Source organism: Phyllosticta citribraziliensis (genome assembly GCF_038025025.1).
Source record: "Phyllosticta citribraziliensis strain CPC 17464 chromosome Unknown J3D65scaffold_7, whole genome shotgun sequence".
NCBI classification, from domain to species: Eukaryota; Fungi; Ascomycota; class Dothideomycetes; order Botryosphaeriales; family Phyllostictaceae; genus Phyllosticta; species Phyllosticta citribraziliensis.
In genome coordinates, this window is record NW_027117344.1 from 810,411 (window position 1) to 836,996 (window position 26,586).

A 26,586-nucleotide genomic window follows, 5' to 3' on the forward strand; every position below is an offset into this window, starting at 1 on the left:
CAGCACCAATTACCCCGCCATACCAGCCAGCCAGCCAGCCGGCAGGCCCACAACCAAATCACACAGACCACCCAAACCCGACGCGCACAGACAATCCTGACAGTCCTGACAGTCCTGATAGTCCTCACCGCACAGTCCTGACAGTCCTCGGCACTTGTACGGCACAACCCTCAAAAAACTACCCCTTGCGTCCGTACCCGCACCGATGTTGGCCAATCACCTTTGGGCAGCGGCTGCGCCGCGGCGAATCAGCGCGCCGCGTTGGTACTTTGAACGTCGCATCTGCAGCGTGCAGGTCAGCTTTCGCAGTGGAATCCTGACAGTCCCTCCCGGATGCGCGCCATGCCTAGTTGGGATGGCCCGGCGGTCCTCGTCTATGATTTTGTTCTATGGAATGTTGTTATTGAATACTGCGCTGCTGCGTCGTCGACTGGCCTGACTTTCTACGTGCGTGCCCGCCATCACCACCACCACCACCAGGAATGGTGTTTCGAGCACGAACGGTGGTCTCATTTACTGCGTTGCGTTGCGTAGTTGCGTGTCTGCTGCGCCCACCATTCGTCACCAGCACCAGCCACAACCACCACCAGCACCCAATGACACAAAACACCGCCCGGCGACCCATCAGTCATGTCGTTCACCGATCAAATCGAACGCGGCCGCTACGTTCGACGTTGGGCCGCCGCGGGCCGTCTCTGATTGGCCCGACTGGCCGGCAGCGGAGGAGAGCTGATTGCTTACTGCGGACGATTTTGGCGGGGAGGGGGGAACTGGGAGCTGGTATTTTTGTCTGCCTCCTTTATTTCTGCTTCCTCTTTTCTTCGTTTTGTTTTTCTTGTTTCGTGGGGTGGTTTCAGGTTTGCGGTTTGGGCGCTGCGATGTGCGGACGACTGCTCCCTGGGTCAGCGCTCGGAGTCATCTTTTCTTCTGGCGCCTGCTGTGGGCGGAGCAGCAGGGAACGTTAAGCCATTCATTAGAAGTAGAGAAAGGGGTGGGCGAATATGTACATGAAAGCTCCCAGATGTAGGAGCGAACGGCAGTAGACAGGGAGACAGAGAGATGAGAAGAGAGGAGAAAACGGAAGGAGAATGAAACATGGATGCCCTGCGTCATCGGAGAATAATTGGTGGTGGTATCAAATTGCAAACGCTGCTCTCCGAATCAAGTACGCCAACACAGATCCATCTCTCTTCTTCGTGCATACTGTTATCCATTCACACATTGCAGCCAACGAAACGAGGTCTTAGTTTCCTCTTTACTCGCTCCTCAAGCCGTCACAGAGCCCATCCTACGCCAGAAACAGCCCGTCGTCCAGCGACTGGACACCACCACTGTTGAACGAGGACGAAGCAGACGAAGTAGCAGCCCCTGCGTCGACGCACCCAGCCAGCGCCTCGAGCATCGTGCGCAGACTGCCGACCAGCGCGGCGCGGTGCTCAAACGCAAGCACGATGGCGCAGCGGATGTTGAGCGCAGCGAGCCAGCGGCGCTCCCTCTCGTGGCGCCTCGTGCCGCTTCCACCAACGCCCGCAGACCCCTCTGCCGCCGCCGCCGCGCCCACCAGCGTGATCCAGTACAGCACGCCCGTCATGTCGCCCCAGCAGTCGCTGTAGGGACATTGCGACAGCTTGAGCGTCACGACGAGCTGCACCAGGATGCCCTCGTGCGCGGCGGCCGCGGCTGACAGGGGCACGCGGTGCGCGAGGGCGTAGGCGAACAGCTTGGCCGCCAGGCGCGCGGCCTCGTAGCGCGCGAGGTGGTGCGGCGGCGGCCGACTCTGTGTCGACGAGGGCGACGACGAGGGCGTGGGCGGCGAGCCGACGAGGTCGGCCGGCGACAGCTTTTCTGCGAACGGCAGCGCTTGGATCTGGAGCAGGATCGAGCGGCGATAGTCGGCGAGGTCCCAGGTCGATGTGTGCGTGGGGAGGGAGACGCAGGCGTCGGTCAGGGCTTTCAGTTTTTGGATCAGGGAGAGGAGGGGCCTAATGCACGATTTGGAGCGCGACAGCGTGACGAAGCGGGAGCGGGGGCAGAAGAGCGGCGATTCGGGGAGCACGGCGTTGTTGTCGTAGACTTTGCGTTCGGAGTGGTGTTGGAGGAACAGGGGATCAGGTTTGCTTTCGCGGAGGATTGCTGAAGTGTATGCCATGCTGACGAGTGTAAGAGGTTGACATTGAAGGCTGAAAGGAGGGCAACGTACGCGCAAGCCACGGATGCCAGATCTCCACTCACACCCAGTGCTTCCAGACCACCTCTTTCAACAATCAGCTCCCGCAGCCCCTGCTCGTGTCTCTGCAGCTCTTCGTTGTCGGCGGTGACGACGCGACTGGCCAGCAGCTGGCACACACTCATGATGGTGCTATCGCGTATCCTCGTCCAGCGATCTGTCAAAGCAGCATTGATTAAGCGAATAGCTTCGGTATTGACAAGCGTCGTCATGAAGCTCGGCTCCGACCTTCCCTCAATGGCGTCCTGGTGTGCCGTGGAGATGCCCAGGGTACTCAAGAACGACTCGCGAGATTCAATCATCTGAGGCAGCCATGCTCGCGCCATGGCCTTGGTTCCAAAGTAGTTGTGGCCTTCCCCGTTAGCAAACCACTTCAAATCCAACGACGGCCCGAGACTTACAATACCACTTGACCTGCTCAACATTGATGCGCGGGTCCGAGGGCTGCGGAAGCGTGTAAAAAGGGTCATACGGAGAAAAGAAGTTGGACAAAAGAGGCAAGACACCTTGAGCATCTGATTGCAAAGAACTGAAAGATCCAGGCTGTGCGGCCTTGAAAAGAGGATTCATTTGCACGTTGCCAAACTCTGGGGGCGTTATCAAGACCTGCTCGCCGACCGCCTCGTCTCGTTTCTGCTCAATCGACGAGCGTGGAATGGTGCGCGGACGCTTGAGCCGGGGTCGAGCAGTCACCGACCTTGTCGACTCGGGGCTGCTGCCCTCAGGAGTGCCCTCGCTGCGAGGAGTGGCGCTCGCCTGCGATGCAGTGGCAGATCGAGGCCGCTGGTACTTGGCGTAAATGTCTAGAGCATCGCGATTACTCATGGTCTCTGGGTTGTTTGGATTGGACGACGGGTCGGATGGACGGAGAGCTGTCGTCGTAGAGTTGCTGGCGCTGGCGGCACTGCCGCTGCTACCGCCCCTCGTCTTGCGAGGTGTTGATGATTTGGTCGTGGTCCTGGCATCCAGACCCGTCGTCTGCTTCTGATTGCGGTGCTCGACGACCTGATACATGACGTGGGAGCGCACGCCCCGCATCAACTCGCGGTTTTTAAACTCCTCGGGCTTGGTGGCCGTGACGAACTTGAAGGTGCCGCCATCTTCGGTCGACGAGCGCGAAGAGGGCCTGCTACTATGGCGGCTGATGGGAGCGTCGGGGAAGGGCTCTGCGGCGGCTGGCGTGGGCCAGTGGTGGAGCTCCATGGTGGTGGTACTGGACATTGCGGACTGCGGGGAGGTGGAATGGGCTTGAGATTGGCCAGACATGCAGGGTCGGAGGCTAACTCGCGATTGGCGGTGTTGGGTGGTGGCGGGCTGGGTGTCGTGATGGCAGCATAGCTCTACGGAGGGCGGCCGTAGAGGAAAGCGTCGACGACGATGGATGGTGGCGAAAGGGAAATATAAATCAAATCAACAGCGAAGTGTGCGACGTCTGGCATGTCGGTGTCGGTGAGGTCAGTCGGTACCTGGCTGCAGCCACGTCCCCAGATGCGAGCAATCGGTGTGCAATTGGCGAGTGCGTGGGCTGCTGCGCCTTTGACGGCCGTCCCGACCACTCAGGCCCAATGCCCTATCCTACCACGTCGCACCGCCCACTGCAAAAGCCCTATCCACTACGCCCGCATCCGCACCGCTTCACCACCAAGCCCTGCAGGAGATTCTGTCCATTCAATGCTGTGTCGCTGCTGCGCTGAGGACGACCAGGTCTTGGTCCTCGCCTTCTTCGCCGTGGGCCTTGTCGACGTCGTCCTCGTCCGGGTGCGCGTCGCCCACTTCTGCCTCGTCAGCCCCCAGGGCCCCACCATTGGCTACCGCTCCCGTGGAACTCGTCCTGCTGCTTCCTGTGCATCTGGCCCGAGGCGCTGATGCCAGGTCGATCCCGCCTATGCCCATGCCCATGCTCATCTTCATCTTCATGCCATTCCTGTCCGTCACTCCTCCACCTCCATTCTTCAGCCCGCCCTCTCCGCTCGTCCCGAGCTCCACCTTCTCGAGCGCTTCCCGGAGCGTGGCCCCCGACTCGTCGAGAGCAACCAAGAAACGCGCCAGCTCCTTGCAAAGGTCCCAGTCTTGCTCCCTCTTGGCCCGCTCGAGGAGCCGGACCAGTTGCTGCGAGCTGGAGCCGAGCTCCTCGAACGTGTGCAGCACCAGCAGGTATCCGCCCGCCGTCTTGAGCGAGCCGCGCTGCAGTGACTCCTCGAAAAGCTCTTGCGGCGGCGGCAGGTGCGCAAACAGCGTCCGCCACGACCGCAGCTCCGTCTTGCGCGTGCATTGTACCACGATATCGAGATACTGCGGGAACGACGATAGGAACGACAGCACGCTGGGCAGCAGCGCCTGCTCGGGAGGAGGTGCGTTGTCGACTTCGTCATCCAGCACGTCGTGCAGCAAAATCTCCAGCGCGTGCGGAAAGTAGAGCAGGTGCTGGTAGTGGTGTGACAAATGCAACGCTGCAGGGGAGTTGTACTGCGAGAGGTGATGTCGCAGAAGCGGTGGGATAAAGAGATGAGTCTGGGCCTGTCAGCAACCCTTCTCGCACACCTTTGGTCAGCAATCTGCACACTTACCCTCGTTGCAAACCGAAAGTAAGCAAAGTCTATGTCGCGCCTTTGAACAAGCTCCGATTCCACGCCAAACAAGATGCCCTTGTTGAGGAGGGGAGACAGCGGGTAAAAGTCGACGGGGATGCTGACCGTGGCCGGCAAGTCCCTCCCAAGCTCTACGCTCGCCGACACCAAGACGTCTTGAGCGTCAATCCATAGCTTCATGTCCTGCCCGTCAAAGTACCACAACGAATCGCGGAGGTCGTGGCCCTGCAGACTGTCGTGGGGTAGCCCTAAAGAAGGGCTGGGCGGGAGGTATTCACCATCCGACAACTTGAATGACGGATGATCGCGCATTAGCGCATAGTACTCGACGTTTTGAGCAATGATGCGCATCTCGTACTTGAGCACTCCGTCCTCGCTCGTCGTTGGCTGGAGCAGCACGAGTTTCCCGTCGACCAGGAACAGCACAGTCGCCACTGCAACGTCCTTGGACGGATCTCCGTGGTCTAAATCCCATCAACGCGTGCCCTGTCAATCCGACGCCGATCCATTTCTTACCTAGCTGGTCCTCTGGTAGAATCCAACTCAGCGCCCGCACTCGCGGTGGCGCTCGAATGATGCCGTGGAGGGCAATCTGTCCCACCCGGACTATCCTCACCGACGAATTGGCGACGTGGATGATGTAATGGTAGAGGATGTTCTCATATGTGTAAACCAGAAGAGAATCATCGCCCGAAGGCGCAACCAGCACTATAGGAGCTGGCAATCGCTCAACGTGCATGATTTTGTTGTTGTCAAGCTCCTTTTCTCGTGAGTAGATGCGAAGCTGTGTTGTATTAGGCCAAATGTCAAAAACCAGGAGTTCTTGCGAAATCTCACCTCGTAAGAATTGTTGGCTTCCACAGCCGCTATCAGGACATGCTGATGCCAGCACATGCCTCCGCGGACACTGAATTCCTTTTCCATCAGGGGGTCGTCAAACGTCTTCCATCTGCCGCTGCTCACGCTGTAGTGAGCCAGGCCGCGACGCCCTGCCACCGCCACGTACCGTCCATCCGGAGATATCACCGCGCTTCGGACTGGCCACTGGTCGACGAGGTAGACATTCGGCACTTGAACATGATGCCATAGGGAAACTTCTGCCGAAATGGCCGTCAGGTCGGGCATGTCGTAGCCACGATAGATCATGAAGCCGGCATTGGTCTGCAGCAGCGACCGAGAGACATTGGCCGACGAGAAGCACCCGGCCACTGCGCTGCGAGCCATTTCGAGGAGCCACAGCCGGTTGTCGTGTTGGCCGAGAAGGATGATTTCGGAGCCTCCGCCGACCCAAAACCCGTCGCTCACCCCGAGCAGCCACCCCTCATCGTTTGTTTCGGACATGGGCCGTGTCGCCGTGAAGCTGCTTGCCCCCGGCTTGCCGTAGACGCTCCACATCATCCAGCCCCGCTCGTAGCCTGCAAAAAGACTGTATCCGTCGGGCGAGTAGCTGAGGAACGTCAACCTGCCCGAGGAGGCGGATGTGAGGCCGGTCTGCAGCTTATGCGACAGCGGGACGTTGCCATCGTAATCTCGCACTGTGTGGACGTGAATTTCGCCGTTTGCGCAGCCCACCGCAAGGAGCGAGAATCGTGCATTGATGGCGGCCTTGACCGCGTGGGTATCCTCATTCGCTGGCTCGTGGAAGCAAAATCCTTTGAACAGACTCCTGAGAGCTTCTGGCTGTGTCGTATTTGGCTTTGTCCGCTGGACCGCATAGACTCTCCCGTCGTTCATGACCCACGCATACAAGTTCATGGGCCGGTCGTACAGAATGTCAACCACTGCAGCCTTCTTTCCAAGCCATGGCATTTTGATAAGTAGCTCTGTTCTTGTCTGCGTCCCACTGCTATCTGGCGCCCAGCGTATGCACTGCATGGCGGCAGGGTGCTCGGTCGCCACCACGAGCTCGTCATCCAGCGCCAGGGCTTTGGAGATTCCAGCGTCGACCTTGATGACCATCCTGAACCGAATGCTGACTTCCCGCACCCCACTGCCCTCTCCGGGCCCACTAAACTTGTCCGCATGCGAAGTCGTCCTGTTGCCGGCGATGCTCTGCCGCCGCGCGCGTCCACTGACATTGGGGTCGAAGTGGTGTCCGTAGACATGGGAGTTGGGATCCGTCGCGAGAGTGTAGGTGATGAGGAAGCCTAAGGAGGTCTGGATGACAACTACGCCCGAGTCAGGCCGGACAAGGATTTCAACATTGTGGCCATAGGTCTTGATGGAGGCGGGTGATCGCAGGACAGACGCAAGCACTGCCGTCGGCTGGGCCTTTGTTAGCAACAACTGTATCCCGCACGGAGAACAAGTCTACCTTGGTCTGCCAAATGGAAAGCGTCGAGCGCGTGATTGTCGCGAACAGCTGGCCACTGCGAGACATGCGCATGGCCACTATCTCGCCCTCGATGTTTGCTTCGGCATCGCTGCTCCCTTGCAGTGTGCCGTTGGTGGACGCGCTCGCGCTCAACAAACGCTGCGCGGTCCCATTCTGCCCTTGTGTCACCAGATTATCTTGTGCATTGCCGGGCGCGTGCCGCGGAGGGGAGGATGAAGAATCCGGTGCCGCGTCGATGCCATCGTCTGTCGTAGCGCGGAGCTCTCGAGCGAGCTGGCGTTGGCTGGTGGCATAGACTCTGGGGCTCCCAATAGGCCAGTACATGGCTTTCTAGGTTGAGCAATGCCGGCATTTGGGAAGCTCCATCTCAGTCGGGTGTCGGGGAAGCTCAGAGGCCAGCGAGGATGACGTTCGGCGCACCGTGGTCAGGTCTCGAGAGGTAAGGATGGTGCTTCGGTTGGTGCTCGCCGTGTCGCAAGGCGGCTGATCCCCGCTCGGCGCTTTTGCCTCGTGTCAATACTCACTGCCACTCCACTGCTGTCGAAACCGCTTCCATTCCACCTTTCCAGCTCCGTTCAAAAGCGGAAACAATGCGAAACCTTAACTAGGAGGCTGAACGAATCATCTTCACATTCCCAAGCATTCGGTTGAACATGAGCTTTCGTCATTCAAGTCGATGGTAGTTTACAAGAGAGAATTCATCATCCGCATCCGAGTCCGTACCTAGCACCAGCGCAAAACAAAGCGAGCCCCGTGAGACTCGTAGCTTTTGTTTTGAGTGATATGAAAGCCTCTTGAACGAGGCATCCGGCCCTGAGCGCCTTGATCTGCCCGACAAGAGAAACGCCGTGACGCAATGCCAGAATCCGTCCATGACCCCAGCCACCATGTTCCACAACACCGCAAACACCAAAAGGGATATCTTACACGCTAACATTGCCCGGGTCATCATCCATGACCAATCCATCGTCCCACCCATCGACCGTCATGCCGTGGCCTAGGTCGCCTTCACCAAGGCTGAGACCTTCGCACTCGCCCCGCTCCACGTACTCTTTGCCCTGGTGCATATCGCGCCAGATGCGCTGGAAGTACATGCGCAGGGTTCGCAGACCTCGTAGATAGCCTCTGTCGACACCATCAGGATTGGATGGTGGACAAGGGACGTCCTCGGGAAGCTTGTCTTCGGCGGTGACGCAGTTTGCAAAGTCGACAATCTTGAGCTTAATTTCCGGCCTGGTTGGCTTTTTGCCCACCTCGACTGTCTTTGGCCCAGCCTTGCCGTCAGTACCATTCGCTGCTTCCTGGGTGTCAGCATCGGAAATGTCGCTGTGATCATACAACATGAGCAGACTGCTTGCATAGAATCTGTAGCCCGGCAAGCCGCGTATCATGCGCTCAAGCTGTGCAATCTTTTCCAGGATTACCGGTATGTGCTTGGTCGCACTGGTGTAGCCGTGGCCATCGAAGAAGAAGCGGGTGAGGGCATCCTGGAATTCTTTGCCGGCCTTCAAGTCGCGTCCAAAGTACTTGTCCTCGAAGATGTAAGACTGCTTTTTGGCGTTCCAGACTTGCATGCCGCAGACGCGGACGCCTAGCTGGCGTGACGTGGTCATTTGGCACTTGCGTCTTTGAGAGCGTTGCTTTTTCTCGCTGGCCTCGATGCCATACTGGCGCGTGCCCATCTTGAGATCGAGGACGCAAGGCCGCGACATGCCGGCGGTGAGATCTTCCAGTAGAATAAAGTGTTGGACCCTCTCGTCAGACTGGACGGATTGCTTTGGGTTTTGAGGGCTGTCGATTGGTGCCGGCGGCAGGAAGCGGGGAGCGGAGATGGGAGCAGGAAGCATTTCTAGACTGCTAGAAATTTGGATGCCATTCTTCGTCGGCGAAACCAACGCACCGTTTTGGTCATTGGCTGCAGACTTCTCCTCGTCCATAGTGAAGACGTCTTCCTCTCGATCGCCTCCATAACCATCTTCCTCATGGTACTCGAGATCGCCTCGAGACTCGCTGTCGATCTCGCGCAGCCTTCGTCGAAGTCCACCGCCAGAGTGACGCCGCCGTGGCCTCTGATTGTTCATGTTGCTGGGCACAGCCTTCTCCTCGACGTCCTTGACCGAGTCTAGGCCTTTGAGCTGCGGCAGAGAGGGAAACCTTTCGAGAGACCTGCTTTCTCCTCCTCTACTACCATCTCCTTCGTACTGCTCTGGGAAATGACGTTCAGTCTCAGCCAACAGGACCTGCTTTCGCGGGTTCTGCTCGTCCTGAGAGCGCCTGACCATCACGTCAGTGCTCCCTCTGCGACCTAAGGGACTTGCCCCGTTCAAGTCCGCTGAGTTTAGCCCGCGCTTTCGACCAGGCAAGCTGTGGTGGTTGCGATCATGCCGGTAGTGATGGTGGATTGTCGGAGGCGTAAAAACCTCTTTAAGCACCTGCTCACGCAGCCTGTTATTCACGGTGGTGGCACCCCAACTTGTATTGTGCCTCAGCTCGGGTCTGCTTGGACTTGCTTTGGAAGATGATTTTCCTGACCTCTGAGCTTCCATGCTTAGATGCCGTCGGTGCTGTTGTGATAGTAGAGAAGCATCCCCAGTGTGTGGTCTTGGAGCACTGGGGCGAGGAGGCAGGTGGAATAGATTTTCTGGAATGATATGCCTATTGTTCTCAAAGATCACTTGTGGCACTGGCAGTATCTGTTGCGAATGGCTTACAACTCGCGGTTGAGGATCAGATACACCATTCGACTTCACTGGGGACTCAAGTTCAGATTGAACTGCCTCAAATGCCTTATTGTGATGCTTTTCAGGCTCCTGCTCCTTGGTAGAGTCTTTGGCTGCCTTTTTCTTCTTCGGCGCTTTCCGATAAGTTACGTTCAGCACTCCAATGTACCTGCAATCAGACAGTCAGCCAAAATCAATAACTTGGTCGGCACCAATGTGGATAGCTGGGGGTCTTGCGCCCAAGTTTCAGCTTTCAACCCTGGCGCAGGGGACAAGGTTTCCTCACCTTGGCAAGAAATCAAGCAACTCGGGATGGTTTCGTTCCACTGTTTCGTAAAACTCATTCTCCCTGTTGTTCAGCTGCTTACAAACGGCACGCCGGGAGAAGCGGTACACCGTTGAGTGACCGCCAACTTGGTGGTCGTACGGCTTGAGTTCAACCGCGCCAAGCGGAGCAGTCGGACGGCGTCGGTGGTGATGGTGGTGGGGTTTGGGCGTAGAGGTCCCGCTTAGTTTGTAAGAGTCTTGGGTTGGAGTCGTGCCCAATTCTTCGGTCGCACTCTCGTAACCATGGGCCGATCGGACTGACTCGTCCCACGATTCGCACTCAGATTCAGAGTGTGAAACGGACTGCTCCGATTCCGAGACGAGAGTTTCGGGCCTTTCGACCTCTGCTGGTTGCGGAGGGCGCTTCAAATCGCCATGGAGGTATTGCTCTTCGTCTTGCGTTTGCAAAGAGATCTGTACTTCGTCTGGAGTAGGCGTTGTTTCCCTGTCCTGTCGACTGGGGCCTCTCGAGACATCCTCAGGGAGATCGGTCTCGACTCTTGCAGGACTCAGCTCAGCGGGCGGACCTTTGGTCGGCGTCAGTTGTCGATGGGGAATGTAGAGAGCAGACGAGATGTGCTCTTTCTCAGATTCGTCATCCTCGTCTGTGGCATTAGCCTTTTCCTCAGCCGAGCTTCTGGTATCGCCAAAGTAGTCATTAGGTTCGTTCCCGCTCAAGTCCGCAATAGGCTTCGCCGGAGAGTCCTTGGCACGCTCCGATCCGGTGGTGGGAAGGCTTCGGGAAAACGAAGATCCTCTTTCAGCACCCGGCGTCAGGTTGTGATAATTGCGAATTTCCTCGAGCAGATTGATGGGAATAGGATGGTGCGTTTGCCTTGGGCGATTTCCTGGGCTCTCTGCCGCAAAATCGACTTCGGGGAGACTTTTTGGGGTTTTCCGAGGCGTCTCTGGAAGCGGTGATTTTCTTGGCGATCCCAGAGCAGGTTCAGGGAGATGGCTCTCTCTTACGGGCAAAAGTATAGCCGAATCAAGTCCCTTTTCGGCCTTGGGAGTTGGTGGATGCCCGTCATGAGAGACAGCCGGTGCGTCTCGGCCGTCGTTGGAGAAATCAATGGCCGAGCGATCCTTCTCCCGCTTCTTCTGCTCTTGAGCGGCTTCATTTTCCTTGAACAGTCCCAAGTAGTGGCTAGCTTTGCGGCTTCGCGCAGCGACACTCGGTTCGGCTTTTGGAAGAGTGGCTTCAATCTTCTTGTCTACCCGTGTGCCACTGCCTTCTTTTACGCTTTGATGTGCAGACATGCTCAACGCAGGCTTGCCTTCCCGCCACGAGCGATACCGAACCCGTTCATCGTTGTCCGAAGACTCGTGCTCTGCAGGCTGCTCGCGCAAGGTGGTGCGCGTCCTCTTGAGGTTGTCGAGGGTGTCGGTGGTGGTTGAGTGGTCTTGCTGGGCCACTGGCGCAAACCGGCCGGCGTCCAGAAACTTGCTTATCAGGGCTTCCTTTGATTGCCTTCGCTGTGCCTCGGGCTGTGGGCTCTGAGCATTCTGGGCGAACTTGTGGAGCTCGTCAGCAAAGGCGGCGCAATCTGGTGGCGTGGCCGGCGAAGGGCGCGAGGGGGTGTAGTAGTGGTGAGGTTGGCGGAGGAGAGGAGGATCGACGAGTTTCCTGAAGTGGGATACCTCTGCCATGTCTTCCGAGGGAGATTGATCTTGAGGAGGGTCCTGCGGACTGCTTGGTTCAAAGCGTGGTTGCAAATTGGGCGAGTCAGCAGGACTGTCGGTCGTAACGTAGTTTGTTGCAAAGATGCTGTCGCGCTCCGACAGCTGAGGGCCGGCGGAGGGATACAGGGCCTCGAGGGACAGCGGGGCAGTCCTGGAGCGGCCCGTTTGCGAGAGCTTCTTGGGGGTCACGACAGCGTCGTGGTCGCAGGTCGGCGACGGGGAGGGCGGCGGCGAGACATGGTGGCGGTCCCGGGAATTTCTGTTGGACCTCACCGGGATGGAAGGTGAGGTATTATCCGAAGCAGGAGGAACGGAGGACATGGAGCGTACATTGGTCAGACTTGACGGGCTCGTGGCTGGATTGGTTGGCTGACGTGCTGTGGTGGGTCGGAGAGTTGAAGGAGTGAAGAAGTTGGCTTTCCTTGGAGCGATGGCTGCGCAGCGCACGGGTGCCAGGGCGCGCCGGGACAGCCGATAAGGCTCGACGGGGGGGAGGATGCGTGTACCTTGGGGGACAAGGCGTGGGACAGGGGGAGAGGAGAGGCGAGCGAGGGTTGCGGTGCAGCGCCGGATGGGGGGGGGGGGGGGGGGGGGTTGCTTGGGCAGCGCTGGGGAGTGGAGGGTGGGTTAGGTTAGGTGGTGGTGGTTGTGGAGGAGGAAGCGGAAGTTGGTGTGGAGGGAGAAAGTGCAGTGAGTGGCCAAGCCCGAGCCAGCGCCCACGCCCACACCCACACCCACCACCTCACGAACCGGAACCACCTTAGGCACTGACTCGGTGCTGGCTGCCTCTCAGATCTGCCCGCGCCCTCTGCGACTGGACTGTTGCACCGCTCAGAGCGCGTGGCCGGCTCACGTTTGCGTCGTTTCATGATGCTCACCGATTCTCTTCCAATGGTCCAAGAACGTGCCCGCTGACATGGCGAACTGCAAGGGGCCCATGGCCACAGATGGCGACCTCATTCAACGAACCCAAAGCTACATTACCTGCCTACCTACTCAACAACCGTACCTGGCTACCTGTATGTGGCTGCGGCACATTCGGGCTCCAACTTGGACAGGGCTGAGGAAAACCGAACAAGCCTCTTCTCAAGCCGCTAGTTCGACGCCCCAGGAACCTCTCTGTTTCGCATCCGGACGTCGACTCCCAAAAAAAGAAAACACTCGAGTTTCAGCGCCCTTTCGGCTTGTCGCCAGTCCCAGATGCACGCGATTGCCGTAAGGCTCGCTATTCGCTGCCGCGGCCGACGTCAAGTACTGTACGGTACCACGCTGCGGCCATGCAATGTGAAATGCAAAATGCAAATGACGACATTGGACGCACGGCTCCATGCTACCCGTCCGCTGAGGTGCCATCGGCCATTGCTCTGACTAAAATCATCTAAGCCGGACGCACTCACTACTGCCGTACCAGCTGAGCCATATATCCATGCCGACCGCCACTGACGACCAAAGACTGACATGTTGAGCAGCTGGAGAGGTTCAGTTGCTACTGCAGCCACGGACCATGTCCGTCATCAGCCCACCAGAAACCCGCTGGCGATCCTTGTCCCCTGCAACTGCAGCGCCTCCACCGTCCGTCTCTGCCGCCTTCGCTACGCCCTCGCTTCACTCCTGCAGCTGCGAACCCTTTGAAATTCTGTCAGCCTGCCCTGCCTTTGCTTCGTGGTCCTCGTTTTGCGACACGGCTGCCATTGAAAAGGAACCAAGCCCAAGCCTGGCCATCAAATGCTGACCTGAGCAACTATTCTGTCGCATCACCATTCCCTAGCATCATCTACCTTGATGGTCTTAGTGATGGAAACCCCCATCACTAACCCGCGACTCATGCAAACGCGGGGTTCCGGACAGTCATATAATAGGTCGACACTTTGATATCCATGGTCGCACGACGCTCGCTCATCGTGAGCATTTCTTTTTCAACTGAAAGCAAGAAGAGACTCTAGCATTGCCGAACGGTCCTTCATCGTGACCTCTGTTCTTCGGCTGGCTTATCGGTCAACATGGCGGCTTCGAGTCAATTCCCTCCATCTGCAGGAATATGGCCCGCAGTCCGCATTTGGTCTACCGTACTGATGTCCCGCACATAGGCGCTGACTAGAATCGATATCAACTGCCCACCACTTTCGAGTCACCATGCTCCTTCTCCGCTCAGATAACCTCGTCCCCTCTCGTCCAATCTACATTCTTGAACCTTCCAATTGCCCACACCGCTACTTTTTTTCCCCCATCATTCGCAAGCAACGATGCCGAAATTCTACCCCTCCATCAGCGATGATCTCAAAGACTGGCTGCTCTCGCAACCCTTGTTCTTCGTCGCATCGGCGCCATTGACGGGCGCCCACATCAACCTCTCGCCCAAGGGTCTCCCCTCGCAGTCGCTGGCCGTGCTGGGGCCGAACCAAGTAGCGTACCTGGACGCCACGGGCTCGGGCTGCGAGACCATATCGCACATTTACGAAAATGGGCGCGTGACGCTCATGGCCTGCAGCTTTGGCACGGTGCCGCGCATCATGCGCCTGTTTTGCACGGGGCGGGTGATTGAAAAGGGCGCCAGCGCAGACGATTTTGAAGCGTGGTTGACGCGGACTGGCATCAAGCACGGCGTGGATGCGTGCAGAGCCGTCATTGTGCTGGACGTGTTCAAGGTGAGTACACACACATACATTACACACAGATACTTTTGGCCGGGAGCCCCGCGATTGGTCGAATAAAGTGGATGGGCGAAGAAGCAGTGAGACAAGAACTACGTAAATGGGCATCACAAGCACCGCCGTCTCTTCTTTGCACCCGACTAATGCACGCCCTCCCCACACAGGTGCAAACCTCGTGCGGCTACGGCGTCCCCGTCGTCAACAACAACAACAACAACACCAACACCAATTCGCCGCCACGTCCCTCATCCCCGGAGGCGACCAGTCGCACAGCAGCGGCGGCAGCAGACCCGGAAGCACAGTCGCAGCACCCCCCACACCAGCGCGCCTTCACGGACCGGCCGACGCTGGGCAGCTTTTCCCGCAAGCTGGCCGCCAAGCAGCCCAACGCCATTCTCGACTACCAGGTGCAAAACAACGTGCGCAGCCTGGACGGCATCCCCGGGCTACGCACGGCGCGCGCGGCCAAGGGCGAGTGGGTCGGCCTCGTCGAGTCCAAGGCGAGGGCGCGGCGCGTTGTTAGCGCCCAGTGGGAGGGCGTGTTGGTGGGGTTGGTCGTCGCCGTTGCGGCGGCGGCGCTGTTGAGTTGGTTGGGGTGGTTGAGGGTGGAGATTGTGGGTTGAATGTAGGTGCGACTGCGGTAGCGGAAGACAGCTCCCTGAGTGCGGCTGTGGTGGTGAACGAATGCTTCCTGGGATGCGTTTGGGAAGAGGTGGAGACTAGTAGGGGTTATTGATGGGGCACGAGGAGGATGACGGCGTAGGGTTTGGTAGGCGTAAGAACAAGTAAAAAGGTATACAGTCCTATGATTCATGCTTCTTTTTCTGCCCCCTATGCACAGTGGGTGTCGACAGGAATGAGAGCTCCTGTCTTTGCGGCTGTGTGCAGGGAGCGTTCTTTCTTGCCAACAGATGCACTTTGGGAGCAACCATCTGCTCTTGTAGATGAGCAAGGGAGCTATCGTCATTGCTAGAGCTAAATCAATGGAATCTTATTACTCTCGACACCTGTTGTGCCACTGATTCTTGACCTTCTTATCCCTTTCCCCTGACCGCCTGAAAAAAGACCCCTTCTAACTCCGATTCTCGCAAGACAGTGACTTTGCTCGTCTCACTGGCAAACAGCTTTTTCCTCGCATGCTCCAGGTGCATAATAGTTACTGATACACGACATACAAACTTCCCATATCTCCTTTCCGAATTTCCCATCTCCCTTGAACATCTACGCCGCTGTCCTTTATCAACACCGAGATGTAGTATTGTTCCTCAACAATGTCTCTCAGCGAGCAGATCAATCAGGCAGTCATTGATGATGAGGAAGGAAAGAAGAATACAAAGTAGATACACCACAGCTAGAAATCTGCAAAGTTGGAATGGGAGCCAGACTCAACTCCAATCGCTTTCTCTCTCTCTCCCTCTCTCTCTCTCTCTCTCTCTCTCTCTCTCTCTCTCTCTATATATATATATATATATATATATATATATATATATATATATATATATCTCTCTCTCCATAGACATACATACCAAAGAAAGCAACACCCACGTCCATTTAAACCTCACCACCCACCTTGCTCCAATCCCCACCTTCTCCAACCGCACAGACAGCGGAGATAAAATGGACAAACACATATGAAAGCTGACGTATGAACTACCTGATTGCCCCGTCTGCTTATCCACCCTACCACAATCACCTACCTACCTGTCAATGTTGTCGAACACGCTTCGATCCGCCTCCACCCACCCCACCCACAACACTCACTTCGCACCACCCCTTCCTCCTCAGCGTTTACTAGCTTATGCCCCGGTATGGCGACATCGGTCAGACTGGATTGGTCAGTGGCGCCGCCGCGGCTCTTGAATCCTTTTCTTCAGCCTCTACTCCGGCCGACAGCCCCCCGCCACGGCCGTCTCCTCCTTCCTTCCTTCAGTCATTTCATTTCTCCATTCCTTTCCTTTCCTTCCGTCCTTCCGTGCTTCCGTTTCTGCCTAGTGGCTGTGGCGGTGGCGCAAAGAGCGGAGGGAGAGTTAGGCGGGTTAGGTGGTAGCTAAGCTCGCCCTTTAATGTCGTTGTCGAGCGTCGATCTGTTGTTATTGTTGTTGATGTTGTTGTTGTTGCTGTCTGTGGCAGTGATGAGTTTAGGTGGCGATCGCGAGGTGTGTTGTGTTGTGTGGGGAAAGGAGTGTGAGGGAGAAATGCAGATGCGTCCAAGTTTGCGTGTAGATGGATCGTGAAATAATCGGCCAAGTCACCGCTCACTAATCAATAAGCATGGAGATGTTGTCAAAAAGGGGTTTCGCATTTTCAGCGTGCGTACATGAGACGATCGACCAACCATCCAACCATTCGTCCACCGTCCCACTGAAAAGTTTTGTCCGCATCCATCGTCTGCCTCTATTCGCTCCCACGCAAACAAGCAATCCGCACTCAGTTGGCCCAAAAGTAAGAAAAGACGGCAAACCAAAAAGAAAAAGCAAACCCAATGAGAAAACCGCAGAACCAAGTGACAGAGTAGACAAACGCCATCTCCATGAGTCAAAGTAAGTGTTGTGCAAACGCCGGTTCGTGATGCTGCTAATGCTGCTGCTGCCGCTGCCGCTGAGTGTTTGTGGTACGTAGCTCGCCCCGTTTGAAACCGCAGTGAGGCCATGTCTTGATCCGGGGTGGTGGTCCTTTATATGTATGTATATGCATTTGTGGGGCTGTGGCTCGTCGACAAACAAACACTGGAGGCTGGAGAGGTTTTTTTGTTCAAAAGGATAAGAAAAGGGAAGCAAAGCAGTACACCCGAGAACAAACAAACGCACCAACAAGTCGACCGACCGGCACCCAACATGAGAATTGCAGCAGCCAAGAGGACAGATAATAGAGATTATTTGCAAGTCGTAGGGGGCACGCACGCCCCACTGGGAAGAGGGAAAGGGGGGGAAGCGTCTAGACATTTCATTCATTACACCTGCTCAATGAAGTTGGATGTTCGTGAGCTGGTGGAGCCTTGTCGCTGCTTCTTTTGCAGCTTCTTCGGCTGCTGCGCCGCATCATTCTGGGGCACTTGGGGAAAAGTGCCGGGCTTGAGAATCTCAAACCCCGAGTTCACTTTGCGCAGGACCTGCGTGCTTTGCTGGGCGTCGTGAGCATCGCTGTCCATGTACTCTTCGTCGTAGTCGAGGTTTGGCCGACGGGGTTGGTAAGATTCGAGAAGCGGTTGACCCTGCACAGTGGCGTTTTCGGGGTGGCTGTCGCGGGTAGGGCTGGCAAGGTTGATTTCCGACGGCGACATGAAAGGGTTTGCCGCATCGTACCCTGCAGGAAGAGGGGGCAGAGGCTCAGAGTCAACAGATGGCAGGGATGGTGGGCCAGACGAAGAGGGATAGCGGATGTGGGAGACGTCGATCGAGTAGTTGCTGTACCCAGACTGGCTCGTCTTTCGGCGCTCGCGGCGTGCAAGGGAGCCTGTCTCAGCAACGTGGGACATGCGGTGGCTTTGCAGCAGGCGAAGGTCGGCGCGAGGGTCTTTGGAGTTGGGAGATGTCCGGATAGTTTCAGGAGAAGTGCTCAGGTAGCTATCGTCGGTGTAGCTCTGTTGGTGGCGGTAGTGGTCAAAGGTCGCCGTTGACGCGCGAGGTTGATCGATGTCTTCAAAATAAGCTCATCAGTAAGCTGCCAAGTCATTCCGCGCCGCTGTTTCAACTCACCACCACGTTCGCTCGCCGTAGACCTCGTGTCATAGGTGTCTCCCTCATTTTTCAAGACAGTGGCGCTGTACCGCGAATACGCCGTCGGAGGCGGACGGTGCTGGCGTGCCTTTCCTGCACCGATGGAATCCGGAGGCGACGTATCCCTGGGGTAGTCATTCGGCAGGCGTTCGGCAGACACGGCGCGGTCAAAGGCCGACGGACGCGAAGAGGAGGCAACGCTCGAAGGACCGGCAGAGTGAGGAATTTCGTAAGAGGCGGATCTGATGTTGACGACGGGCGGCTCGGGCTGCTGCTTTTCGAAAACAGAGTTGGTTGGACTCCTGTTGGCAGGCGTATTGGCTCCCGAAATCCACACACCCTCGACCTCGATGCCGCTCTGGATGGCCTTGATTCCAAACGGGATTTCTTCCTCCTTTTTACCACGCATGCCGGACTCGACCATTTGCGGTTCTTGCTGGGCCCTGGCGCCGGGGGCGGGGGTGTTGAACTTCTTCATCTTGCGGTAGGTATATGCCACCTTGACGTAGCCAGCAGCGATGGTAAGGACCTATCAAGGTTAGCGGCCGCGAACGACAAGATGCCAGAAGCCGAAGAGGTCGTACAATTGCAGCGGCAAGGACCTAGGAGAGGACAGTGTTAGCAGTCGGAACGGGTACCACGGCACGGGAGGGGCCGCGACTCACAAAGGTCATTTGTTGCCACAAGGGCCAGTCCACGAAGAAGGTCTTGGCCATGGTTGGAGTGGGTCGAGCGATCACGCTCAGTGAAAAGGTGACCGGGAGGGGTCGAAAGAGTGAAGAGGAGAGCAAGAGGTAAGGCGTAGGGCGGGTAGGAGGCGAGGCTAAAGAAACGAGAGTGGACGGGGAGGCTAAAAGAAGTACTGGGGGGTTAAAAGGACTCGAGTGGCAGGCGACGCAGGCAAGATGCGGACTGGAGTGGAGCTAAGAGGCGACGACCTGGAGGGCAGAGGTTTGGGAGTGGGCTTGGCAGTAAAAACGTGCTTGACCCGCGGCCTCTTAAGGCAAGAGCTTCTGGAAAGCCACCCGGGGCTGGCTCGTAAAGACCTTGGCAGGCCGGACTGGGTGGACCAGGAACAGGAACTAAAGGATTGAGGCTGAAAAAGCGGCGCGGACGGACAGGTCAAGGGCCAGGCCGTCGGTTACCAGAGGAGTCGAGCAGGGCCAGAAGGGGAGCAGACGGGACCTGAGAGAGGGACTGGAGGGAGGGAGGGAGGGAGAGGATGACGTGCAGTACAAGCAGTGCGGTGCAATGGGAGCAAGCAGGTGGTGGCAATCAAAAGAGAACGTGTCTCCTGTCACGGCGGTTCGGTTGCATGGGCTGCAAAATTACGACCTGGCGCCAGGAGAGGGCGCGTCGGATTGGCGGTACAGCAGAATAAACGCCGTAATCACGCACACGAAGTCCTGGACCGGGATTGCTGCAGCACCATCCAATACATGCGACAGCGGGCGCTGGCTCAAGCGGGTCCCGGAAGAAAGCAGAGGGAAACAAAAGAGAGAGAGAGAGTAGATGGCGGGGCCCACGAGGGACGTCAAGCCGTGGCCGGTGGAGGCGTCGGGCGTAGTCGACCATGTCGTGGTGGTGGTGGTGGTGGTGGTTTGGACTGTGGTGCGACTGAGGCTGGGCCCCAGGGCCCCCACAGCGGACATGGACCTGAGAGGGGGCCCTGGCTTCGCCTGATCTGCGTCTCGTCTGTCTGGAGAAGTGCCTCCATGTCTCCATGTCTCCATGTCTCTGCTGCCGACTATTTTGACCTCACCGCCCTGCCCTGCGCGATCAGATGCAGCCCTCTAATTTTAGGACGACACCACTCTGCCCGCGACGGCCTGCCTGACGCCCTCGCCTGCTCCCCTCCCCTCCCCTCCGCTCCCCGCGCTATTCCTTTTCGTCGCCTGGCCATGGCCCCAATATGGCCCTGATCCCGACCGTCGCCATGTGCGCCATCTTCAAGCGACATGGCCGCATGCAGTCGTGGTTCCATTGCACACACCTTTGGCCCTCTCCAGCTGCCAAGTTTGGCTCTTGCGCTGCGCTGCGGCTCATGCCTTGCCATTTTCTACCTCGCGTCAGCGCCAAGTGTTACAAATACTCCCGGCATGCCGTTGCTTTATTGACCTAGCGACCAGAACTTTCCGAGGGCTGGAAGCTGGATCCCTCTAATTGTCGCCAGACTCCACCTGTCGTCTCGACCGACTCTTCATCTTTTTCCCGGGCTCATCTCCTCCATTCCTACGAGTAGAACCGACCCTGTCGCCACTGCTTCTGCCGTGTCAGCCTGCGTGGATCGGTTGAGCAGCTTACTTGCAGCAAAGACACACAATGTGTCCCTCAGCCTTATTCCATTTGGGCACGAGTCTTCGACATGCTCCCGAGAACCCCGAACGTGGTCGTTGCTAGAGCCCAGAAAGAACGAGGCGCACAATGAAATTGTCCTGCTGAGGCCATTGTCGGTACCCCCCAATCCGTTTCCGGCTTCTTCTAGCTACTCTATCCCTCTCGCCCTCGATACCCAGCAAGGAGGTGCGCGTTCCAGTCTCAGTCTCTTGCAGTCGGGTACCTTGCAGTCCACATGAGGCATTGGCAGGAATGTCGCCGTCGTCGAAAAATTCTTGCCTTTGCCCCCCATGCCTTGCTTTTCGACAAGAGACAAGGTTCCCTGGACTTTGAATGGTCCGACTGACCATGAGAAGCGAGACATGCGACGTACACAGGCTGGCTATCGAGTACACAAGGCCACAGGTTTTGGTCCTAAACTTGCAGAGGCACCAGTGGCATGCAACCAAACAACATTATCCCACACCAAAAACAACGTGCAATGGTCGACGTGTCTTTGTGCCCATCATGACGTCTCTCAACGGAGTGGGGTTGACCGAGGCCGCCCGTCCGTGGGATTCCATCGGCACGGAAGCAACCCCCATGTCTTGAATGACGGCATAACGGGACTCGGGCTGACGGTGCTCGCCGTCCGTGTCGCATCCCAAGGGTCCCGAATAGCGGCGGCAGTCAAATGGCAGCGGGCCGGCGCGGCAAGTCCAGGAAGTTTCGTCGTCTTTGTGCGTGGAGCGTCGACGGGAGACGGGGTGGGGCCAGGAAAGCCCTGTCGATCCTTTCGCGCTCCTTGCCTGATTATCCACAACGACTGGTTGATGAGTGGCAACTCACCTCAGGCCCAGCTCTAGCTCCAGTCGAGTCGAGTCGCCCTCGTCCGTCGGGGCGGTGGCCGGTCGGTCCTGCTGAATGCCCTGGCTGTCACGGCCACTGCCACTGCCACCCGTTCGTTCATTGCGCCAGTCCGGCCTGCGCTGCGCTGCACTGCGCTGAGGTGCCCTGGCTGCCGCCAGCACTGCCCCCCGAAACGTCCGCTTCCTGTCTTCCTTTATCCACCCAGTCCTCCGTGCGCCAGACTTTATCTACTGCACACACTGCATTACCTTGCGCAAGCCTGGTTCCCATCTATTCCATCCATCTTCACCCCGCTCGCATTGACTGTCCGTCACAACAATGCCCATCCGAAACCCATTCAGGAGAACTCCCGGCCCTCTCGACGTCGCCGACGAGAACCAGCGCCCCAACGGCGCCGCTACCGGTTTCCAGCACGCAAAGACCGTTGGCGTCAAGCCCATTGATATCAAGGAACCAGCAGAGTACAAGCTTAGCGGTATATCATCCTCACTCACCACGTTCGACCTTTGGCGCAACATCTGAACATGTCGCAGAAATCAATGACAGCGGAGTCTACCTTCCGGTACGAAACATGTGCTATTGCGCTTCGGCACGATTGCCCGCTAACACCAAATATGCAGCCGTCGCCACAAGAGAAGAAGGCCAGCTTCTGGTCCACCAAATCGTCGTCGTCATCCTTGAACCCGCGCAAGGCTCTGACTGAAAACGAGCCTTTTAGCATCTCGCGAGAGTCATTCGACTCGTACCGACGATCCTTTGTACGCCAAAAAGAGCTCCGCTGCGCAACAACGCATTGTACTCATACTGTCTAGGATATTTCCGCCCGGTCTCCGGTTGTCGACAACTTGGACATTCGGCCCCGTCAAAGCCTTGACTCGAGGGCCGCACGCCTGCCGCGGTCTTCATTGAGCGAACGTCGCTTCGAGCGACCGCTGTCGACTGCCGACGAGGGATTTGAAGATGTGGGACTCAGCGACGAGCCGAAGCCAAAAAAGAAAGGCTTCTTCGCCAGATTCGGCGACTCATCCGAGAGCCTCGTTTCCACCAGCAGGTCTTCTTCGTTCCACATTCCTGTCCCAGGCCGGAAGAGAGGGCAGAGTGGTCACGGCGCCGAGCTGGGCCCTCTACCAAGGCCTGCGGAAAATCCAAATGGAGGAATTCCAGAGGAATCAAACTAAGACATCTTGGAGCGGGATTGGAGTTTGGAGGGACGCAATATTTGAACGCCATTGATAGCGGCAGGCACCGTACAGGCAGCATGATGGGACGGACTTTGGTTACCTGTTGGCGTTTTTGGCACAAGTCCTCGGGCACGGCACGCTCAGTAGGCAAGAGGGAGTCGACATTCGCATCGTCATGATTACAAAGGGCTTGGTCAAGGTTCCACAGACTTCACATTCTAATATCTATTCGCCGTTACGCTTAGGCTCTAAGGCAGGCAACAACATGCTAAACAGTCCAAAATTGCGTTTTCGTGGTTCATCTGTCAAGGTGCTACACAGATGATCCAGACGCAGGGCCTCGTTCCCGTCGTGCGCGTGCAGACGGAAAGCCGAGAGCCATGGCGCTCTGAAAAACCCATTTGGATCTGCCGAATGCTGCCCAAGAACGACAAACGCTCAGCTGATTGACATGGCCGGATGGAGAGCATCCGTCGCCCTCAATCTTGGATGCACCCATGTCGCGGTTCCGGCTTGTCATGCGTCATCGCGGGCGCTAACGGCCGGTACACGAGTCAGCGTTCTGCCACCGCCTAAGGTCCCTTGGTCCGAGCACTCCATGTTTCCAAAAAATTGGAACTTTTGTGCACTGCGCAAACTCCATCCGCCCGCGACAGCAAAAAATGGCCGGAGTCAAGCGCAAGCAATCGGAACCCACCAAGGATGTCGGCGACAAGAAGAAGAGGGTGCGCCCTACTGCTGCCGTCGCTGCGAAGAGCGCAAAGCCAGCCAAGCCTGCGAAGAAGAAGCAGCCGAGTTCCGAAGAAATGATCGAATCGGACACGACCGAAAGCGACACTGGTTTTTACGGCACCTCGGCACAAGATGGCGCGGCAGGAGATGCGAGCGATAGCGATGTCTCCATGGACAGCGACAATGAGGATGGTGGCGTCAAGATTGGCGAGGGAAAAAAGACGGAGTCAAAAAAGCCAGCTGATGGCGGTGACAAGGGCGCTGGAGGTAAGCCTGCGACTTTCCTTTGCGGATTCTCACAGCTTGGTCTAATAACTACACCAGGTACCAACTCCCGCGAAGCCCACCAAAAGCAGAAGCAACTTGCGAAGGAACGGAAATTGGCCAAACCCAACGGCGACGACATTCACAGGTCCAAGAAGATTTGGGAGCGTCTGAGGATAAAGTCTGCCGTTCCCAAGGCGGAGCGGCAGGAGCTTCTCACCGAGCTCTTTGGAATCATCACCGGCAGAGTCCAGGACTTTGTCTTCAAGCACGACTCCACTCGCGTCATCCAGACCGCTCTGAAATACGGCACGCCGGACCAGCGCAAGATGATTGGAACCGAGCTCAAGGGGACATACAAGAGTCTGGCTGAGAGCAGATATGCCAAATTCTTGGTTGGAAAGATCCTTGTTGGCGGGTGCGTAACTCTCTACCCTCTTTTGGAATATTTACTGACACGTTGATATAGAGACGAAGAAACCAGAGAAATGGTCATTTCGGAGTTTTATGGATCCATCAAGCGCATGATCAACAACCCCGAGGCATCCTGGATTCTGGACGACATTTACCGTGGTATGGCGACGAAGAAACAAAAGGCCATAATGCTCCAGGAGTGGTACGGTCCCGAATTCGCTTTGTTCAAAAGCAAGAAGGGCGAGGCAGACGACACAACGCTGGCGAGCATTCTTGAAAAGACACCCGAAAAGCGCAAGCCCATCATGAACCACCTGCGCGGTCTGATCAACCAGCTCATCCAGAAGAAGATGACTGGATTCACGATGCTCCATGATGCCATGCTCCAGTACTTTCTCAACACCAAGCCTGGGACCGAGGAGGCCACGGAATTTCTCGAGCTGATCAAGGGCGATGATGAGGGCGACTTGTTGAAGAACTTGGCCTTTACGAAGAATGGCGCTCGGGTTGTGGCCCTCGCTCTGGCTTATGGCACAGCAAAGGACCGCAAGAACATCCTCAAGGCTTACAAGAACAACATTGAAATTATGGCATATGACCAATGGGCACATCAGGTTCTCCTGGCCGCGTTGGACGTGGTCGACGACACCGTCCTGACCTCGAAGCTCATTTACCCAGAACTTCTCAACACGACGTCAAGCATGGAGGTGCAACAAGAAAAGCTTCTCAATCTTGCTCTGGACAAGGGCGGTCGGATTGTGCTCCTCTACCCCCTGTCAGGCGCGGCAAAGTGGCTGTTCCCGACTGTCGAGGACCGAGCTCTTTTGGACGAGATTCACGAAATTCGCAAGGAAACCTCGAAGAAGGACCCAGAAGTCAGGCGCAAGGAGATTGTCCGGACATACTCGCCCACTCTCCTCAACGTCATTGCCGCCGACCCTTCAGTCCTTGCTCAATCGTCCTTTGGTTGCCAGTTCATCCAGGAGACTTTGCTCTCCGCTGAAGGCGACAAGACCGAGGCCGTCAACGCCGTCGCGGCCCTTGCTGCAGGCGATACCGGCTCTGAAGGCCACCTGTCCCAGTCATCGCACGCTGGTCGTATGCTCAAAATTCTGGCCACCGGCGGCCACTTTGACCCGCAAACCAAGCAATTGAAGCCTGTGGACCCGCCGCTCAACTTCCATAACGCCCTCTACGCGCACATCAAGGACCGCCTTGTCGAGTGGGCCACTGGGCCTAGCTCATTTACCGTGGTCGCCATGGTGGAAGCGGATGGGTTTGAGAGCAAGGACAAGGTGCTGAAGGCGCTGAAGAAGGAGAAGGCCAAGCTTGAGAAGGCTGCTGAAGGGAGCGAGTCGCAGAAGCCGAAGGACAAGGGAGAGAAGAAGAAGTCGGAGAAGCCGGCGCCAAAGGGCAACCCTGGGTCCAGGATATTGCTTGAGAAGCTCTCGTGATTAGTTTAACGCTACAGAAAGGGGGGGTTTTTTTGGTCCACAAAAGGAAGAGAGATGGCATTGGCGTTTTAAGAGTTCGCATCCATACGCGCAAAAAGATATCAATTCATGACGCTTTTCTGTTTATATGCGAACTTCGGCCCATGGCGTCCATTCGGGGATTGGCTTGTTCGTCGGCACGAGCCAGACGGTTCCTCCCTTCCAGCCACCAAGATCTCCGGACCCGTCAATGCTGACACCGGCAGCTTGTATCAGCTGCTGCAGCTGTGTCTTTTTCTCTTCGGAAATATCTACGCTTCCGCTGCTTCACAGTCAGCAAAGAAGCACTTGGATGGGTGAGGCAGCACCTACTAGATCAAACTGCAATGGGGTCGATATACGTCATCAGCCCATTGCTGCGCAGGCGTGTTGAGACCATTTTCGACGGCCAATATCCTCGACCACAGAGCCAAGTCCTTGACGCCCTCTTTCTCGACGCGCAGCGTGAGCTTCTGGACAAACTTGTCGCCAACGTCGAGGGCTCGGAAGCGCACGTCGACATCGCTGCTCCGCGGCAACGAGACCCTGACGCTGTCTAACCAAGCCTGCGCATCGGCTTTGCGACGCGCCTCGTCGTCCTCGCCTGCCCGCGTGAAGAGGTCGATGGGGACATCTGACGTCAAGGTCACGTGTGGAACGAACCCGGCGGTCACCAGCCGTTCAGGCGTCGCGGAGGCATCTTCTGGGAACTGGGCTGGCAGCGTGTCGGAGATGAGAGTCGACAGCTTGTCGTAGAGGGGAGAGTCCTGGGGCGGAACGAGCCATAGCGAGCAGCCTGGCCAGAAGGGGTCAATCTGGCGAACAGGCCGAGGTGCGCGAGGTGGAGGTGGTGTTGTTTGTGGAGGAATTTGTTGGAACGGTACCTGTCATGGCGGGGAAACGCGCGATGGACGGACGAGAAAATGGGCTTGTGAATTGGGAGGTTGGATCTCGATGTCAACAAGATGGAATAGCGATTTATTCAAATGGGCATTGTGGACTGACGTATGTTCACTGGTGGCGCGTAAAAGCAGGCACAGGCAGTGGCGGGGGTTCAGGTCGGGTTCCACCACGTGCACGCGCCTTCCCC

General features: G+C 57.1%; 10 protein-coding genes across 10 annotated transcripts; 5 read left to right on the forward strand and 5 right to left on the reverse strand.

The window, feature by feature from the left end:
- The first annotated feature begins 402 nt into the window (after nucleotides 1–402).
- Nucleotides 403–1,118, forward strand: J3D65DRAFT_627073 (uncharacterized protein). The gene has a single exon (XM_066800502.1). It carries the CDS (start codon nucleotides 483–485, stop codon nucleotides 963–965), a length of 483 nt encoding a protein of 160 aa, XP_066654422.1. The 5' UTR covers nucleotides 403–482; the 3' UTR covers nucleotides 966–1,118.
- A 170-nt stretch (nucleotides 1,119–1,288) lies between these two features.
- J3D65DRAFT_668459 (uncharacterized protein) lies at nucleotides 1,289–3,430 on the reverse strand (the record flags this gene model as incomplete). Its single annotated transcript, XM_066803122.1, has 3 exons — nucleotides 1,289–2,150; nucleotides 2,201–2,579; nucleotides 2,629–3,430. 3 exons carry the CDS (start codon nucleotides 3,428–3,430, stop codon nucleotides 1,289–1,291), a joined length of 2,043 nt encoding a protein of 680 aa, XP_066654423.1.
- Nucleotides 3,431–3,513: 83 nt separating this feature from the next.
- Nucleotides 3,514–7,471, reverse strand: J3D65DRAFT_697940 (RIC1-domain-containing protein; the record flags this gene model as incomplete). The annotated part of the gene is made up of 5 exons (XM_066804050.1): nucleotides 3,514–4,738; nucleotides 4,795–5,279; nucleotides 5,332–5,599; nucleotides 5,653–7,080; nucleotides 7,130–7,471. Coding segments are annotated over 5 exons (3,366 nt in total), but the record flags the coding sequence as incomplete, so codon positions are not given.
- Nucleotides 7,472–7,805: 334 nt separating this feature from the next.
- J3D65DRAFT_627080 (uncharacterized protein) lies at nucleotides 7,806–12,460 on the reverse strand. The gene is made up of 2 exons (XM_066800503.1): nucleotides 10,157–12,460; nucleotides 7,806–10,039 (listed from the first exon to the last, which is right to left on the reverse strand). The coding sequence occupies exons 1-2, from the start codon at nucleotides 12,199–12,201 to the stop codon at nucleotides 8,074–8,076; spliced, it is 4,011 nt and encodes a 1,336-aa protein (XP_066654425.1). The 5' UTR covers nucleotides 12,202–12,460; the 3' UTR covers nucleotides 7,806–8,073.
- A 1,408-nt stretch (nucleotides 12,461–13,868) lies between these two features.
- J3D65DRAFT_399270 (pyridoxamine phosphate oxidase family protein) lies at nucleotides 13,869–15,330 on the forward strand. Its single transcript, XM_066795908.1, has 2 exons — nucleotides 13,869–14,525; nucleotides 14,696–15,330. Exons 1-2 carry the CDS (start codon nucleotides 14,124–14,126, stop codon nucleotides 15,152–15,154), a joined length of 861 nt encoding a protein of 286 aa, XP_066654426.1. The 5' UTR covers nucleotides 13,869–14,123; the 3' UTR covers nucleotides 15,155–15,330.
- Nucleotides 15,331–17,481: 2,151 nt separating this feature from the next.
- J3D65DRAFT_697954 (uncharacterized protein) lies at nucleotides 17,482–19,458 on the reverse strand (the record flags this gene model as incomplete). The annotated part of the gene is made up of 4 exons (XM_066804051.1): nucleotides 18,913–19,458; nucleotides 18,832–18,849; nucleotides 18,227–18,776; nucleotides 17,482–18,167 (listed from the first exon to the last, which is right to left on the reverse strand). The coding sequence occupies exons 1-4, from the start codon at nucleotides 18,961–18,963 to the stop codon at nucleotides 17,482–17,484; spliced, it is 1,305 nt and encodes a 434-aa protein (XP_066654427.1). The 5' UTR covers nucleotides 18,964–19,458.
- A 535-nt stretch (nucleotides 19,459–19,993) lies between these two features.
- Nucleotides 19,994–21,040, forward strand: J3D65DRAFT_399346 (uncharacterized protein). Its single transcript, XM_066795909.1, has 2 exons — nucleotides 19,994–20,315; nucleotides 20,377–21,040. The coding sequence occupies exons 1-2, from the start codon at nucleotides 20,160–20,162 to the stop codon at nucleotides 20,821–20,823; spliced, it is 603 nt and encodes a 200-aa protein (XP_066654428.1). The 5' UTR covers nucleotides 19,994–20,159; the 3' UTR covers nucleotides 20,824–21,040.
- Nucleotides 21,041–21,751: 711 nt separating this feature from the next.
- On the forward strand, nucleotides 21,752–22,879 carry J3D65DRAFT_697958 (uncharacterized protein; the record flags this gene model as incomplete). The annotated part of the gene is made up of 4 exons (XM_066804052.1): nucleotides 21,752–21,908; nucleotides 21,967–21,995; nucleotides 22,054–22,191; nucleotides 22,246–22,879. The coding sequence occupies 4 exons, from the start codon at nucleotides 21,752–21,754 to the stop codon at nucleotides 22,609–22,611; spliced, it is 690 nt and encodes a 229-aa protein (XP_066654429.1). The 3' UTR covers nucleotides 22,612–22,879.
- Nucleotide 22,880: 1 nt separating this feature from the next.
- J3D65DRAFT_627101 (pumilio domain-containing protein) lies at nucleotides 22,881–25,604 on the forward strand. The gene is made up of 3 exons (XM_066800504.1): nucleotides 22,881–23,613; nucleotides 23,671–24,028; nucleotides 24,080–25,604. Exons 1-3 carry the CDS (start codon nucleotides 23,277–23,279, stop codon nucleotides 25,476–25,478), a joined length of 2,094 nt encoding a protein of 697 aa, XP_066654430.1. The 5' UTR covers nucleotides 22,881–23,276; the 3' UTR covers nucleotides 25,479–25,604.
- On the reverse strand, nucleotides 25,472–26,506 carry J3D65DRAFT_627104 (2',3'-cyclic-nucleotide 3'-phosphodiesterase). Its single transcript, XM_066800505.1, has 3 exons — nucleotides 26,381–26,506; nucleotides 25,830–26,292; nucleotides 25,472–25,779 (listed from the first exon to the last, which is right to left on the reverse strand). Exons 1-3 carry the CDS (start codon nucleotides 26,385–26,387, stop codon nucleotides 25,602–25,604), a joined length of 648 nt encoding a protein of 215 aa, XP_066654431.1. The 5' UTR covers nucleotides 26,388–26,506; the 3' UTR covers nucleotides 25,472–25,601.
- Between the last annotated feature and the right edge of the window lie 80 nt (nucleotides 26,507–26,586).

Bases quoted from the DNA above. Each gene is read 5' to 3' on its own strand.
- J3D65DRAFT_627101 (XM_066800504.1), top strand. From the start codon at position 23,277: ATGGCCGGAGTCAAGCGCAAGCAATCGGAACCCACCAAGGATGTCGGC. The intron at 23,614-23,670 runs GTAAGCCTGCGA...TAACTACACCAG, and splicing joins CGGTGACAAGGGCGCTGGAG to GTACCAACTCCCGCGAAGCC. The intron at 24,029-24,079 runs GTGCGTAACTCT...ACGTTGATATAG, and splicing joins GGAAAGATCCTTGTTGGCGG to AGACGAAGAAACCAGAGAAA.
- J3D65DRAFT_399270 (XM_066795908.1), top strand. From the start codon at position 14,124: ATGCCGAAATTCTACCCCTCCATCAGCGATGATCTCAAAGACTGGCTG. The intron at 14,526-14,695 runs GTGAGTACACAC...CTCCCCACACAG, and splicing joins TTGTGCTGGACGTGTTCAAG to GTGCAAACCTCGTGCGGCTA.
- J3D65DRAFT_627080 (XM_066800503.1), bottom strand. From the start codon at position 12,201: ATGTCCTCCGTTCCTCCTGCTTCGGATAATACCTCACCTTCCATCCCG. The intron at 10,040-10,156 runs GTGAGGAAACCT...GTCTGATTGCAG, and splicing joins TTGCTTGATTTCTTGCCAAG to GTACATTGGAGTGCTGAACG.
- J3D65DRAFT_399346 (XM_066795909.1), top strand. From the start codon at position 20,160: ATGGCCCTGATCCCGACCGTCGCCATGTGCGCCATCTTCAAGCGACAT. The intron at 20,316-20,376 runs GTCAGCGCCAAG...CCTAGCGACCAG, and splicing joins CTTGCCATTTTCTACCTCGC to AACTTTCCGAGGGCTGGAAG.
- J3D65DRAFT_627073 (XM_066800502.1), top strand. From the start codon at position 483: ATGGTGTTTCGAGCACGAACGGTGGTCTCATTTACTGCGTTGCGTTGC.
- J3D65DRAFT_627104 (XM_066800505.1), bottom strand. The intron at 25,780-25,829 runs GTAGGTGCTGCC...ACTGTGAAGCAG, and splicing joins CCCCATTGCAGTTTGATCTA to CGGAAGCGTAGATATTTCCG.